Source organism: Hemibagrus wyckioides, linkage group LG09 (genome assembly GCF_019097595.1).
Source record: "Hemibagrus wyckioides isolate EC202008001 linkage group LG09, SWU_Hwy_1.0, whole genome shotgun sequence".
NCBI lineage: Eukaryota > Metazoa > Chordata > Actinopteri > Siluriformes > Bagridae > Hemibagrus > Hemibagrus wyckioides.
The window spans coordinates 8,142,195-8,157,463 of NC_080718.1; the positions used below are offsets into that span (position 1 = coordinate 8,142,195).

Consider the following 15,269-nt stretch of genomic DNA (forward strand, 5'->3'; position numbering starts at 1 on the left):
CTCTCTCTCTCTCTCTCTCTGCGGCACTCCCCCTCCCTTTCGCTCACCGCTTATTGCTTCTCCGCAAGGTAGGTTACAGGCTTCACACCACAGTATATAAGTTATACACAAATTACGACACATATTTATGTCGAATTATGCTGCACATACAACTGGCATTAGCGGATCTAATTTCCCAGCAGTCTCATCCCGTTTGAGGATTTCCTGAGCAGCTTACTGCGCTCTCTTTAAAACGCCGCAATACAGTACAATGGACAAAACTCACACAAACAAGCGTAGGAAACCTCACACAATAGTGCGGTCATATCCGCGCCACGAAACGTCCTATTTTGAATAATCGAATAATCTTTTACATTTCTGCTGAATTCTGTCCGAGGCAAATTGACCTTTATGTCCACTCGAAAATACTGGAAACCGCTGACCTATAAAAGTAGGGCCGTGTTCAGGTAGCACAACACGGATTTCATGCCGACAGGAAAATGAATACTGTTGGTTCGCTTATTTATTTTGGGCTGTTTTTTTTTACGGCACATAATTAATGACTCCGGCGTGGACAGCTATAGTATTTAGTGTTTATACTGTTTAGTGTTTATAGGATACTATTTTCAAGCTGTTCAAACTAGTTTTAAACATGTTTTTGTTTATACTTTGAATACATTTTTTGTTCAAAACTATTAAGTACAAAATAAACCTATCATGTGTCTAAAAGGGTGGATCTAGGATCAGACCTATAGGAGTTTTGAGCCCCTAATGAGTGCAACTTTCAAGCACTTTGTGTCTGTGTACTATTGCAAGCATTTCATGTATTAATTACGCATTCACACGTACAAAAAGAAATCAACTACAAAAGAAATCATTATAATTAAGGGTTGTCAAAGTGTCCAGGTACTTTCAGTTGTTCTTTTCAAGCACTTTAAATAAAATCTTAGACTTAGAAATTAATTCAGTCCAGACCTTGGTGTATTTTCCGAGGTGTGCATAATAAAATTCGTGAAAGCAAAATGCATAATAATAACAACCCTATTTTGGTGCAGCAAATATATTGTACAACTTGCAAGATAATGACTTTCTGATCTGAGCTCCCTCTGTTGTCTAACACTCTTCATCAATGTCAAAATGTTCACAATGACCAATCAAATCAAAGGCATACAGTCTACACAGAGGCATGAATTCTAGCACAACCTTTCAGTTTTTTACTGTCAAAGGTGAAGTAAGCAGAAAATAGATAAACATTTAATATTTGACAAATCTTTTACAAGACAAATGACTGGCAGTAATATCCAGTGATGCAATCTACTCAACTTTTGTCAAATTTTTACCATTTCAAATAAAAAAGCTTGTGAAGCTTGAGAATCTGCCAAAACCTGATGTCTGGGTCTAGGTGAAGGTACACGAGAAAAATTGGCACAGACATTTGCACTACAAAAACTAATTTCTCAAACTAACAAACAAAATAATGTATCATAAATGACTACCAAATTTCATTCAAGAAAGCAATGAATGGAATTGAGAACAGAATTATTGTCATATGACTTAGTCAGGAGACAAATGTCTTTGTTTGGTCACCTGACCAAACAAAATAGATTTACAGACAGAACTCACAAGTTGAGACATCCCTTAGGCCAGCCTGATCTAATGCAGTCTCATCAGCCTTGGTTGCTTTAGATAACATCAAAGGCAAATGGGTAAGCTAAAGGGATGGGGAAATATTTAGTGATGGTAAAGAGAGTTAGACTAGGACCAATTAGAATTTGCCAAATAGAGAACAGAATATCCACCTTTATGTTTTAGGTTTACCTTTGTAATAAAGTTTCTTTCTGATGCTGACAAGTTTTGGTTTCCTTAGTTATCCTAAAACAAGTGTGAAATGGGAAGAATTCTCATTTATCTTTTCCTCTTCGCTTTATAGGGAAAAGAAAAAAAATTGCCCATGCCACTCAAATGCCTAACAACATTGGGATTGCAGCTGAAATTAGCAAAAAATATTTAGTAGTAATTATTTCATTTTCAGTTACCTTTACTGTAAGTGTCTTGTTGTCAGGAACAGCTGGACAGCTCCCTGCCAGGCCCAGAGAGGGCGCTGGCAGGTGAACCTTGGAAGCCTGCTTCTTTGTGTGTCTTTTGTTACGCCCTTCCCATTGTTCTAATCCTGATTGTGTCACCTGTATCCTATTAGCCCTCATGTCTACCCCTATAAATAGGGATCCTTGTGTTTGTGTCCTTGTCCATGATTGTTACCTGTACCGTGGTTTCTGTTTGGGTTTTGTTAAGTTCTATGTCCAAGTTAAGATCTAGGTTTTGTTTTCGTTTTGTTTTGTTAACCACGCCATGTCTTGTGTTCCGTTTGTTTCCCTATGTTGTGTCTTAAACGTAATAAAAGCAGTGCTTCACTGAATCCTGCGCATGGGTCTCATTCCACCGTGTGCTGACCTGCGCACCCACACCACGGATGTCTGGGTTCGAGCCCCGCATAGGGCTGGGGTCCCGGACGTTACACTTGTGAATAAAACTAAAATTGTATATTTCTAATTGCGCATTTATAGTCAGATATTTTGGCAGCAGTGACATTTTGTGTCCACAAATAGGGGCTGGACTTTTATTAAAATACATTTAAAGCAACTTGAAGTTTATAAAATGACTAGACCTTACCCTGGTGAACCAAAAAGTAATGTCAACGAAAGACATGCACAAAGGTACACAATGGCTGATCAATTTTATTCGATCGGTTCAGAAAAGACAATATTCACACAAACATAAAATATTAAATCACTCTAGTACACTAAAATGTTACCACAATGATATTTCATTATCATACTCACTTATATTCTTTCTTAGCATTGTCATAAATTTCGCTAATTACCTAAGTTTTCTTTCCTGTGTTTTTTTTATTTTTGAACATTACATTAACATTAAAGAATCTTTTGAAAACATAATGAACAACAAGGAGCAGAAGGTCAGGAGTGTAATCCTCTGTAAGGCGCTGGAGTTTGCATCAATTTCATGTAGCATTGTGTTCCATCATCTATTATTCTTAGGCACATTATTTGGTTCCACATGAACAAACATACAGAGATACACTACCAGTCAAAAGTTTGGACACACCTTCTAATTCCATGGTCTTTCCTGATGTTTATTTCTTTCTACATTGTAAAACAATGCTGAAGGCGGCCGAAATACACAATAATGTCCTTTGAACAGTTGATATTGAGATATGTCTGCTACTGATGCTCTGTAAAGCCTTCATAATGGCTCTAATCTGAGGTGCTGTTAATTGGTGATTTCTGAGGCTGGTAACTCTAAATGAACTTCTCCTCTGCAGCAGAGGTAAGTTTTGGTCTTGCTTTACTGGGATGGTCTTCATGTGAGCCAGTTTCATCATGGTGCTTGATGGGTTATGCAAATGCACTTGACAATACTGTTCTTGCAAGAACTATTCCAGAACACCTTACCTTCTTGTCTTAAAATAACAACTGACTGTTGTTTTTTGTCATTACATATGGATTACTTAAGTCCATGTGTGTTATTTCATAGTTTTGAAATCTCCAGTATTGTTCTAGAATGTAGAAAATAAATCCCTAAACAAAAAACATTGAATTAAAAGGTGTGTCCAAACTTTTGACTGGTGGCGTACTCTGACAAATAATGGACTATAACTATTAAAAATCATAGCACAGGACAACAAAGGAAACTAAGAGCTTGTGATGAGGGTGTGCAGTGGCATATTAATGTTCAGAGAATAAGAACAGAGGAGGAGAGGTGTATGACTAATGTACCAATGTAGTCAGTTACATAATGTAGAAAAAACATCACAGGAAAACAGTGCTCAAACTCAAGTTGGGAGTTCAAATTTAAGATTCCTTGTTTTAAGCTGCATGTAATGCTGCTTTTTTCTTTTGTTTTTTAGTATCTTTTCTGAAATAATCAAATGTGGTTGCCTTCATTTTAGTTGGAGGTTTAGGGAAAATTCCTGCAGAGGCATATTTGCTTATCCTGTGAGTCCAGTTTATATATTGTTTTTTTTACAATTTGAATGGCCCTCTTCAGGTCCAAGTTCAGACACACATGCACTTATTCAATGGCTTGCTCTCTTTCTCACACACACACACACACACACACACACACACACACACAGTGCATTTTCATCCAGGTGGTCCAGGCTTTCTTCATTATACTTTAAATTAAAAAAAAAACTTTCCCTCTACTGTTTCTTAAGCAGTTTGTCAGCTTCCTGGTAAGTGGGGTACTTCACTGTCTCAATTTTCTCCTTCACCTTGTAAGAGGGGTAGAGGCCAGTACGACCAGTCTTGCGGTTGATGCCTTTGGAGTAGCCATCCCAGTGGTTGCCAGCCACTCCAATAACATCCTCAGGTTCCAGTACAATTTCTCCTTGCCTGTGGGGCTCATGTGCATAAATAGCCACTTGATTGTGTGCATTTTGCCCCCCAAAGTAGTAGATATCATCCAGTGAATAGAAGTAGGATGATGCATCCGGGTGCAGCGTCTGCATAATCTCATAGGCCACACGACACACCTTTACATGTGAGAGAAGTTAGAATTACCTCACACAACAATGCACCACAGTTATAATGTCAGAACCTGTCTTTCTGCATGTGATACAAAATTATAAATTAGATTTCAGGGAAATGCTATGTTAGGAACTATACTTCATTCCTATACTTGAACTCAACAAAACTAACAAAAACATGTCTACAGTTGAGTACCTGGGAGGAGAAGGTGCAGACCAAGTAGTTGGTCTGGGACAGGAAGTGGATGTCAAGGATAACTCCTCTTAATGAGTTCTCAGTGTAGCGGTTGTGCAAGCCAGCTGACCAGGAGATGGAATTATCACTGATAAACTCATAATCTGGGTACCTGGTGCACAATAGTGATATTCAGTATATATAAAAATAAGAATTATTGGGCATAATTATTGGGCATATGCAAAGAAAAGCTGTAAAGCAGAGATGCCTTACATAAATAAAGAAATGAAACATTTTCTAAAATAAAATACAAAATAAAAAAATAATTATAAAGAGCATTATGTATTCATTTTGCTGTACACTGAAGATATTTTAGTTTGAAATCAAAATCAAAATATGAATATGAGATGGATCAGAATTTCAGTTTTCCTTTTCTATAATGAATTAGAAATTATGCTGATGCTTATATTGAAGTTGCTTAAAATGTCCTGGTTACACAGCTGCACTTAAATAGTGTTCCATTACAGAAAGGAAATTACTCTGCTCAAAACAGCATTTGATTATGATGAACTAATAAAAATATTAAAATTGAAATTTTTTACTTATATACACTGTTAATTCTTTGAGAACATGAAGTGACAATGGTCGATGGAAACCAAAATCATCAACCCATTGAGGGTTCGATTCAAAGTCACACCAAAAAAAGTAAAAAATGTCAATTATAGGCTGAACCAATGTGCATGAATTTCATCATGGCAGCTAATAGCTTAAATCAGAGTCCCTGTGCCTGTATGCACTCTCAACAACATCTGGGCATGCTCCTGATGAGATAGCAGATCGTGTCCTGGGGGATCTCCTCCCAGACCTGGATCAGGGCATCATTGAGCCCCTGGACAGCTGTGGTGCTATTTGGTGGCTTCAGATGCTCCAGTGCATAACACCCCAAATGTTCTCAATTGGATTCATGTCTGGAGAATATTAGGGCCATTCAGTGGTATCAGTGCATTCACCCTTCTACAGCCCTTTCCATCTCTCCTTGTAAACCTTGCAACAGCATGTACAGATTTGCCATCCAGGAGAGGCTAGACTACCTGTCTAACCTGATTGAGTTGCAGGTACTGTCTCATGGTCAGGTCTCATAATACAAGCAGTGACAAAGACCCTAACAAAACACAAAACTTGAGACAAATCAGTCAGAATTAGAAAAAAGAATTAGGAGTAAAGAATTAGTAGTGTAATTGTCTGTGACCATCACCTGCAAAACTATCCCCCTTTTGGGGGCTTTCTTGCTGTTGCCATTCCAGTGCACCTGTCACTTTCATTTGCACAAAAGCAGATGAAACCGATTCACAATCACTTATGTTTCCTAACTAGACAGATTGATATCTCTGAAGTTTAAGTGACTTTGGTGTTATACTATGATGATTAAGTGTTCTCTTCATTTTTGAGCAGTGTCTTTACAATTCACTGTCACCCAGATGAGGATGAGTTCTCTTCTGAGTTTGGTTCCTTTCAAGGTTTCGTCTTAGGGACTTTTTCCTCGCCACTGTTGCCTTTGGCTTGCTCATTAGGGATAAATTTAAATGATATAATTTATATTCTGAATGTATAAATTCTTGTAAAGCTGTTTATTTCTTTACATTCTCTTTTATTGTGTATTATTATTTTTTTATACATTATTTGTTATTTATAAAGTACATTTTTCTTATTTAAAAACACGTAACAAAAAAACAATTGGTGTGGTTTTTGGGGGGCTGGAACGGATTAATAGCATTTCAATTCATTTTAATGGAGAAATTTAATTTGATATACGAGCAAATTGAGTTACGAGCTCGGTCACAGAACGAATTAAATTCGTAAGTCAAGGTATTACTGTACATTGCTTTGCATTGTTTTGTTTTCTTTAAATAAAAAATTGCAGAAGAGGATGACATATCTCTTATCCCTGTGTTTATGAGTATTTTAAACCCCGTGATGGAAACTGTATTAATCTGCGCCATGTCTTTTGCAATGAAATGTGTAATGGCTTCAGTTATCTCCATTGGTCTTGGAGAAGCTGCCGGATATAGAGAAGCACAAAACAACGACGTTGTGATGGGAGAGTGTGTTGCAATTCTCGCATGGCTTTTTTTCATGCTAAAACATTGGTGGTATTGCACTCTGTGGCTGAAATTTAATTGATTAAATTAATTTGTGGTGTTGCTCAGGGGTGTTTCTAGGATTTGAAAACATTAGGGAGAGAGGGTAAGCAAGAATAACATGTTTTGTAAGGACATTTTTATGTAATATTGTTACAAATGAAAACACAAATGAATACAAATGAAAACAAATAGTGTGCAACTTTAGAAAATTTCATTTTCTGACTCCTCCCATCATTTCACAGTCTTGCTACTAAAAAGGAGTTCATTAAATTCATTACATTTTCTCTCTCACACAGGTATGCCATGCAATATTATCTCTTTTACAACTTGTGTGTAAGGGTGGAATCATCAGAGAGTATCTCTGAGACTTGACTTGAGCAAAACGGTCAATTACCATACTAGTATTTATAATGCTGAGAATTCCTTTTTCAACTGACAGAACAGCCAAATGATTGAGTCTGTTCTGGCCCATTGTTCCCCTAAGCCATGTATGTATTTTAACTTACACTATATTGCCAAAAGTATTCGCTCACCTGCCTTGACTCGCATATGAACTTAAGTGACATCCCATTCCTAATCCATAGGGTTCAATATGACGTCAGCCCATCCTTTGCAGCTATAACAGCTTCAACTCTTCTGGGAAGGCCCACAAGGTCCACAAGGTTTAGGAGTGTGTTTATGGGAATTTTTGACCATTCTTCCAGAAGCGCATTTGTGAGGTCACACACTGATGTTGGACGAGAAGGCCTGGCTCTCAGTCTCTGCTCTAATTCATCCCAAAGGTGTTCTATCGGGTTGAGGTCAGGACTCTGTGCAGGCCATTCAAGTTCATCCACACCAGACTCTGTCATCCATGTCTTTATGGACCTTGCTTTGTGCACTGGTGCACAGTCATGTTGGAAGAGGAAGGGGCCAGCTCCAAACTGTTCCCACAAAGTTGGGAGCATGGAATTGTCCAAAATGTCTTGGTATGCTGAAGCATTCAGAGTTCCTTTCACTGGAACTAAGGGGCCAAGCCCAGCTCCTGAAAAACAACCCCACACCATAATCCCCCTCCACCAAACTTTACACTTGGCACAATGCAGTCAGACAATTACCGTTCTCCTGGCAACCGCCAAACCCAGACTCGTCCATCAGATTGCCAGATGGAGAAGCGCGATTCGTCACTCCAGAGAACGCGTCTCCACTGCTCTAGAGTCCAGTGGCGGTGTGCTTTACACCACTGCATCCGACGCTTTGCATTGCACTTGGTGATGTATGGCTTGGATGCAGCTGCTCGGCCATGGAAACCCATTCCATGAAGCTCTCTGCGCACTGTTCTTGAGCTAATCTGAAGGTCACATGAAGTTTGGAGGTCTGTAGCGGTTGACTCTGCAGAAAGTTGGCGACTTCTTCGCACTATGCGCCTCAGCATCCGCTGACCCCGCTCCGTCAGTTTACGTGGCCTACCACTTCGTGGCTGAGTTGCTGTCGTTCCCAAACACTTCCACGTTCTTATAATACAGCTGACAGTTGACTGTGGAATATTTAGGAGCGAGGAAATTTCACGACTGGATTTGTTGCACAGGTGGCATCCTATCACAGTTCCACACTGGAATTCACTGAGCTCCTGAGAGCGACCCATTCTTTCACAAATGTTTGTAAAAACAGTCTGCATGCCTAGGTGCTTGATTTTATACACCTGTGGCCATGGAAGTGATTGGAACACCTGATTCTGATTATTTGGATGGGTGAGCGAATACTTTTGGCAATATAGTGTATATACTGCATTAGTTGTATAGAAAACCATGATGTTCAGACTGTAATGTCTTAGTACTTTAAAAGTTTATATTTTATTTAGATCTGTCTTTAGGCTCATTTTTATTTAAGGCTTGGGTATGGAATAATATTCAAACCCCTATATGTCAGGGTTTTTTTAGAATCAAAGACAGTGGGCCTCCTTTTTGACATAACATACATTTGTTGGCCTACTTTTATCAAAAGTTAGGCTATTATCTGAATAATAAGATTGTTGGGTTTTCTGACTTTTTTTTTTTATTATTGCTGTCAGTCAAAATTGCGTACAGTAATCAGCAACAGTGCTCAACTAAAACGATCAACATTTACTTAATTCCTCTACACTCCAGTGGCAAAATTCGGGATAAAACTAGATTGAAATTAGCTTTAGCGACACCCCTGGTGTTGCTTGATGGTGCAGAAACACACTATAGCATGCCGCTCAACATCATCGCATTTCTTAAAGAAGATAAAGCATTTCATTTCCGTTCCAATTCTTGATTCTTCTCAGCAACACTTTGCAAACTATCTGATGTTCCTTTATCAGCACACATGTTTGCGAAATTAACATGACGAGATAGACATGCGCAAGTGGATAATCGGGGTGTTGTCTAAGGACAGGCCTACAGACTATTAGGCCTATTAAAAGTCTTTATTCACCCCTCAAAACGTAACATGCAATAAACACCTCTTAAGCATGCAGAACTACTGAGTACCATTTTGAGTTGCTGTATCAGTATAGGCATCCAGAATGATCTTTTTCCCCAACTTGAATGGCCTATATATATATATATATACACATATACACACACACATCGATCAGGCAAAACATTATAATAGGTGAATAATAGGTGAAGTGTCATGGCACCTGTTAGTGGGTGGGATATATTATACAGCAAGTGAACATTTTGTCCTAAAAGTTGATGTGTTAGAAGCAGGAAAAATGGGCAAGCCTAAGGATTTGAACGAGTTTAACAATAGCCAAATTGTGATGGCTAGACGACTGGATTAGAGCTTCTCCAAAACTACAGCTCTTGTGGGGTGTTCCCACTCTACAGTGGTCAGTATCTATCAAAAGTGGTCCAAGGAAGGAATAGTGGTGAACCGCCGACAGGGTCATGGGGAGCAAAGGCTGGCCTGTGTGGTCCGATCCAACAGATGAGCTACTGATTGCTGAAGAAGTTAATGCTGGTTCTGATAGAAATGTGTCAGAATACACAGTGCATCACAGTTTGTTGCGTATAGGGCTGCATAGCTGGAGACCAGTCAGGGTGCCCATGCTGACCCAGGTGCACCACCGAAATTGTGCACATCAGCATCAGAACTGGACCGTAGAGCAATGGAAAAAGGTGGCCTAGTCTGATGAATCACGTTTTCTTTTAAATCTCGTGAATGCCCGGGTGTGTGTGCCTCGCTTACCAGGAGAATACATGACACCAGGAAGCACTATGGGAAAAAGGCAAGCAGGTGCAAGCTGTGTCATGCTTTGGGCAATGTTCTGCTGGGAAATCGTGGGTCCTGCCATCCATGTGGATGTTACTTTGACACATACCACCTACCTAAGCATTGTTGCAGACCATGTACACCCTTTCATGGAAATTGTATTCCCTGATGGCTGTTGCCTCTTTCAGCAGGATAATGCACGGTGCCACAAAGCAAAAATGGTTCAGGAATGGTTTGATGAGCACAACAACAAGTTTGAGGTGTTGAATTGGCCTCCAAATTCCCCAAATCTCAATCCAATCAAGCATTTGTGGGATGTGCTTAACAAACAAGTCCAAGGAGGCCCAACCTCACAACTTACAGGATTTAAAGTATCTGTTGCTAACATCTTGGTGCCAGGTTCCACAGCACACCTTCAGGGACCTAGTGGAGTCATGGCTGTTTTGGCAGTAAAAAGGGGACCAAAACAATATTAGGTGGTCATAATGTTATGCCTGATTGGTGTAATATATATACATATATATATGGCCCTGTGTGTGTGTATGTATATATATTATGTATATATGTATATATATATGTTTTTCTCCATTACTGGATGATAGCTATAGAGACATGTCTCTATAGCTATCATCCAGTAATGGAGAAAAACACAATTTCCAAATAATCCTTGGAAAAATTTATCTACCTTCTGCCATGTTTCGGCCTCAGCACATGCACAACACACACCCACACGCCATTTCCACACAAAAATAGAACAAAACACCTTAGCTTAGCTTGACAGTTTTATATTAATTCACTGAACTGAAGTCTCATTCCTCAGCCAGTGTTTTCCAAATACAAGCCAACACTTTATAACCTCTGTTATTAGCTTTTTTGTATTTAGACACTGATTGTGTCCACCATGCTTACATACTCACACAGAAATAATAGCAAGACATCACACTTATGCATCAACATGTAACGGTAGTATACTAAAACATGACCATCAAATTACTTTACAACAAAAAAAGTATTAAATTTGCTATAGCAACACACAATAATAATAAAATTTGAGAAAAATTAGTGTGTTGCTACAATATTAATGCTAAAATCTGAAGTTGAGACACTGGGCACTGAATTAAAAATCTTCATGGGGTTTTAGAAATGCATTGCTTGTGAAAGGAAGTATCTTATCATCTTGATAATTCTCTTGTTGGCAAAAAAATATATCTATTTGTACACTTACTTAGACTTAGCCTCCTGCAGTAGTGAAGGGTCATCAGTGGCCAGGTAAACACGTTTCTTGTCGATGTGCATGCGGTGTGCCAGCCTCTGGTACTGGTCCTCTACATGCAGCATGTATTCTTCAATGGGATGGAATGCAGCTTCGGTCCCCACCTTATCTGTTCTACGCACATGCACTCTGTAGAAGACAAAACCCCTGACTTAGGATATGCTGAAAATTCTAGTAGAAATCATAATGAGTGTATGAATGAACAGATAGATAAGAGAAACTATAAATGGATAATTCAATACAGACCTTACTGAGAAACTATGTGACACTGTGTGTGTGTGTTGGGTGGGGTGGGGTGTTTTGGGCTGGGTCATGGAAGACAATTCTTATGGAATGATGCTAATTGCTCTCTCCATCTATTTAGAAAAGTCACCTCCGTTGAGCCAACTGAGCCAGAACCTCCTGCAGCCTCTCATGCTGATAAGCCCTAGCTCACTGGCTGCACCCTACACAGAGCAACCCCACCCAAGGCTATGACAACTCCTGAAGAGGTAATCACAAACCCTAACACTGCACTGGCTGGCAATCTTGAACAAAACAGCAAAGCCAGAAGGGACCCTGATGGTGTTGTGCATTGGCCGCTCCTTTCACACCAACCCCACCACCAAATGCACAGACCCCAACACCAAAGGAAACCAGCAGCAACATAGGCATGGAAGGCCTGTATGGTTCAGGTGAGACACCCACACACCCTAACCCTGTCTCTCTTGTGTTCCAGCAGGTCACCAGAGAGGGAAGCTTTGAGTGCAAGCTGGAGGATAACTGGCTATAGCACTGCTGGAGGCAGGTCCTCAACCTAAGCGGCCAGCATCAGACTACTTCATCTGTGATGAGCTCTTATACTACCACACGGAGCAGCAGGGCCAACTCTGTGACCTCCTGGTTGTCCTGCAAACCAAAACACTTCTCCTGATGCACCAAGCCCATTCACACTGCAGATACCTGTGGGGTCACAACGCCCTCGAAAAGCTGCAACATTGACTCCTATGGCCTAGCATGAAAGACCTCCTAAGGCCTAGCGGGCCTTCTGAAAGCAATGCCCACAGTGCCAATGAACTACCCCAAAGCAGCCACCTCCTGGGCCCCTCTTTCCACTCCCCAAAATCTGCATCCTTTTTCAGAGAATTGGCATGGACCTCATCAGGCTGCCATTAACTGGTGATCGTGGATTACACCACCAGGTACACCGAGGTTGTCCCCCTCTGCAAAGTCACCCCACGAGACAACAACCTCAAGGACTGTTGGACTTGGACTGAGAAGCCTGGGAGGAGCAGCCCTTGCTGCTTCACTCTCTCATCAAACATGTGCAAGACATGCAAGAGCAGATTAAGTGAGTGGCTCAGATTGTCCAGGAGCACAGGGAGGCTGCCCAGAGGGATCACCAGCAGGCATACAACGTTGTAGCACTCCATGGTATAACAACTTTGCCCAGCACTTCACCCTTACCTTGGGATTTAATAAATAAATAAGTACTATAATTTAATAAATAGCACTTTTTCATCCATCTCTGGAACTGTTGTGAGATATTACCAAATGTTTTGGTACATCTGCCTTTATATGCACATGAACATGAATGATATCCCATTCTTAATCCGTAGGGTTTAATATAGAGTTGGCCCGCCCTTTTCAGCTATAACAGCTTCAACTCTTCTGGGAAGGCTTTACACAAGGTTCAGGAGTGTGTTTACGGGACTTTTTGACCCTCCCTCTAGAAGCACATTTGTGAGGTCAGGCACTCATGTTGGACAAGAAGGCCTGACTCGCAGTCTCTGCTCTAATTCATTCCTAATTCATTCTGTTGGGTTGATGTGCAAGCCAGTCAAGTTTCTCCACACCAAACTTGCTCATCCATGTCTTTATGGACCTTGCTTTGTGCACTGGTGCGTAGTCATGTTGGAACGAGAGGCAATCCCTTAACTGTTCCCACAAAGCTGGGAGCATGAAAATGTCCAAAATATCTTGGTATGATGAAGCATTAAGAGTTTCTTTCAATGGAACTAAGGGGGAGTGAAGGCTGGCCCATGTGGTACAAATGCAACAGATGAGCCACTGTTAGTCAAATTGCTAAAGAAGATAATGCTGGTTCTGATAGAAAGGTGTCAAAATAGACAGTGCATCACAGTATGTTGCATATGGGGCTGCATAGCCGGAGACCAGTCAGGGTGCCCATGCTGACCCCTGTGCACCACCAAAAGTACCAACAATGGGCATGTGAGAAATGGACCATGGAGCAGTGGAAGAAGGTGGCCTGGTCTGATGAATCACGTTTTCTTCTACATCACGTGGATGGATGGGTGCATGTGCATCGTTTACCAGGAGAACATATGGCACCAGATGGCTGGTGGCACCATTCCCCGATGGCTGTGGCCTCTATCAGCAGGATAATGTGCTGTGCCACAAAGCAAAAATGGTTCAGGAATGGTTTGATGAGCACAACAAAGAGTTTGAGGTATTGACTTGGCCTCCAAATTTCCCAGATTTCAATCTAATCGAGAATCTGTGGGATGCGCTAAACAAAAAAGTCTGATCCATGGAGGACCCACCTCGCAACTTACAGGAATTAAAGGATCTTCTGCTAACATCTTGGTGCCAGATATCACAGCACACCTTCAGGGATCTAGTGGAGTGCCTCAACAGGTCAGGGTTGTTTTGGCAGCAAAAGGGGACCAACAAAATATTAGGCAGGTGGTCATAATGTAATGGCTGATCAGTGTATACATTACACAGGGGAGACCATGTTACTATCAGCAAAAACTGAAACACTGCTCCGCTTCAGCACCACCACCTTGGACAGCAGACGCACTTAGAGCTCCAAGGTGGGGCAAGATCAGCGTGTGGCGGTCCAATCCGAGCCACCTCACTCTCTATTCACCTTCACTGAGAAGAGGAGAGAGCCTAATAGGGCATGGCACAGCCAGCGAGGTATGCTGTCTTTCTGTCTGAAAGCTAATGCTGGTGTCTGTATTTTTCCAGATTCTACATGTAGAACTCCAACAACGTTCCATGCTCCAGCTGGGCATGTTACCTGGGTCCTGCTTCATCTGCTCTCCTGCTGTTTGTGGAAGCTCTTCCTCTCATTACCAGCACTGCTCTACACTAACTGCTTCACTTTTGTTTCACTGTACCATGTAAATAAAACCTCACTATTTACCTTCCTTTTGCCCTCTGTTTGTGTCTGTGCTCAGCCCCACATTGCCAGAGTGTGCTTCACTGGAGGAGAATGCAGGCATAAGCAGAGTGACAAGGCAGAATAGCTCTACTGGATCAGATGTTGAAGCACCTACAAGAAACCAGCCTCTAGCAGCAGGCAATTTCCCAAGAGCTCACCCAGAGCCTTTGCCTCACCATGGAGGAACTAGTGGCTTTGAAGAGGCTCTCTCTGGCTGCTGCCCCTCCATGACCCCTGCTGCTCTCAAAGTTGACTCAGGACAACAACATTGAGGCCTGCATGGCTCAGCATCTACAAAATGCAGGGTTGACAATAAAGGTGAGACACACACCCACTAACTTGGTTTCTACTGTGTTTCACCAGGTTACAAAGGAACCAACAGGATTTGGGTGGGGGCAGAAAGAGGATGACAGGCCAAAGCACTGCTGGGACAAGGTGCAGCGAATAGAAGGAGTCAACGTGGATGCCGTGCAAAGACTGCCTTCATATTCATTTTGACCTTGAACATGACAAAAGGGCTCTTCGCCGATGCCCTGTCAAAAAGACATGCCCTGTGGAGCCAACATCAATCAGCAGCAGAACTTTAGACTCTACACTTCATAACTATTTCACTGTTTCACTGCACCATGTAAATAAAAACTGTTCACCTGCCTATTCATATGACAAAATGAGATTTTCTTTTTTGTTTTGACTGGTCAAAAATGTTAAGTTTAATCTATTTCCACAATTCAAATTATAAAGTTCCATCAAAATATCAGAATGTTCTT

The 15,269-nt window shown here is 41.0% G+C and overlaps 1 protein-coding gene and 1 long non-coding RNA gene across 5 annotated transcripts in view; one reads left to right on the forward strand and one right to left on the reverse strand.

Annotated features, from left to right (window-relative positions):
* The first annotated feature begins 18 nt into the window (after positions 1-18).
* LOC131359751 (uncharacterized) lies at positions 19-15,256 on the forward strand. Of its 2 annotated transcripts, none has more exons than XR_009205809.1 (3): positions 19-68; positions 11,698-14,255; positions 14,519-15,256. It is a non-coding gene; the product is annotated as an uncharacterized LOC131359751 (long non-coding RNA). The 2 variants fall into 2 exon arrangements; XR_009205810.1 differs by lacking the exon at positions 19-68 and having other exon boundaries at positions 11,457-11,824; positions 12,052-14,255.
* Positions 2,697-15,269, reverse strand: part of LOC131359749 (alpha-(1,6)-fucosyltransferase-like) — a 41,343-nt gene continuing 28,770 nt past the window's right edge. For all 3 annotated transcript variants that reach the window (XM_058399832.1, XM_058399834.1, XM_058399833.1), the window contains 3 exons: positions 11,286-11,462; positions 4,722-4,872; positions 2,697-4,531 (listed from right to left, as the gene is read on the reverse strand). In XM_058399832.1, the coding sequence (XP_058255815.1) occupies positions 4,199-4,531; positions 4,722-4,872; positions 11,286-11,462 (661 nt within the window). In that variant the 3' untranslated portion in view covers positions 2,697-4,198. The remainder of the gene's footprint in view (positions 4,532-4,721; positions 4,873-11,285; positions 11,463-15,269) is intronic.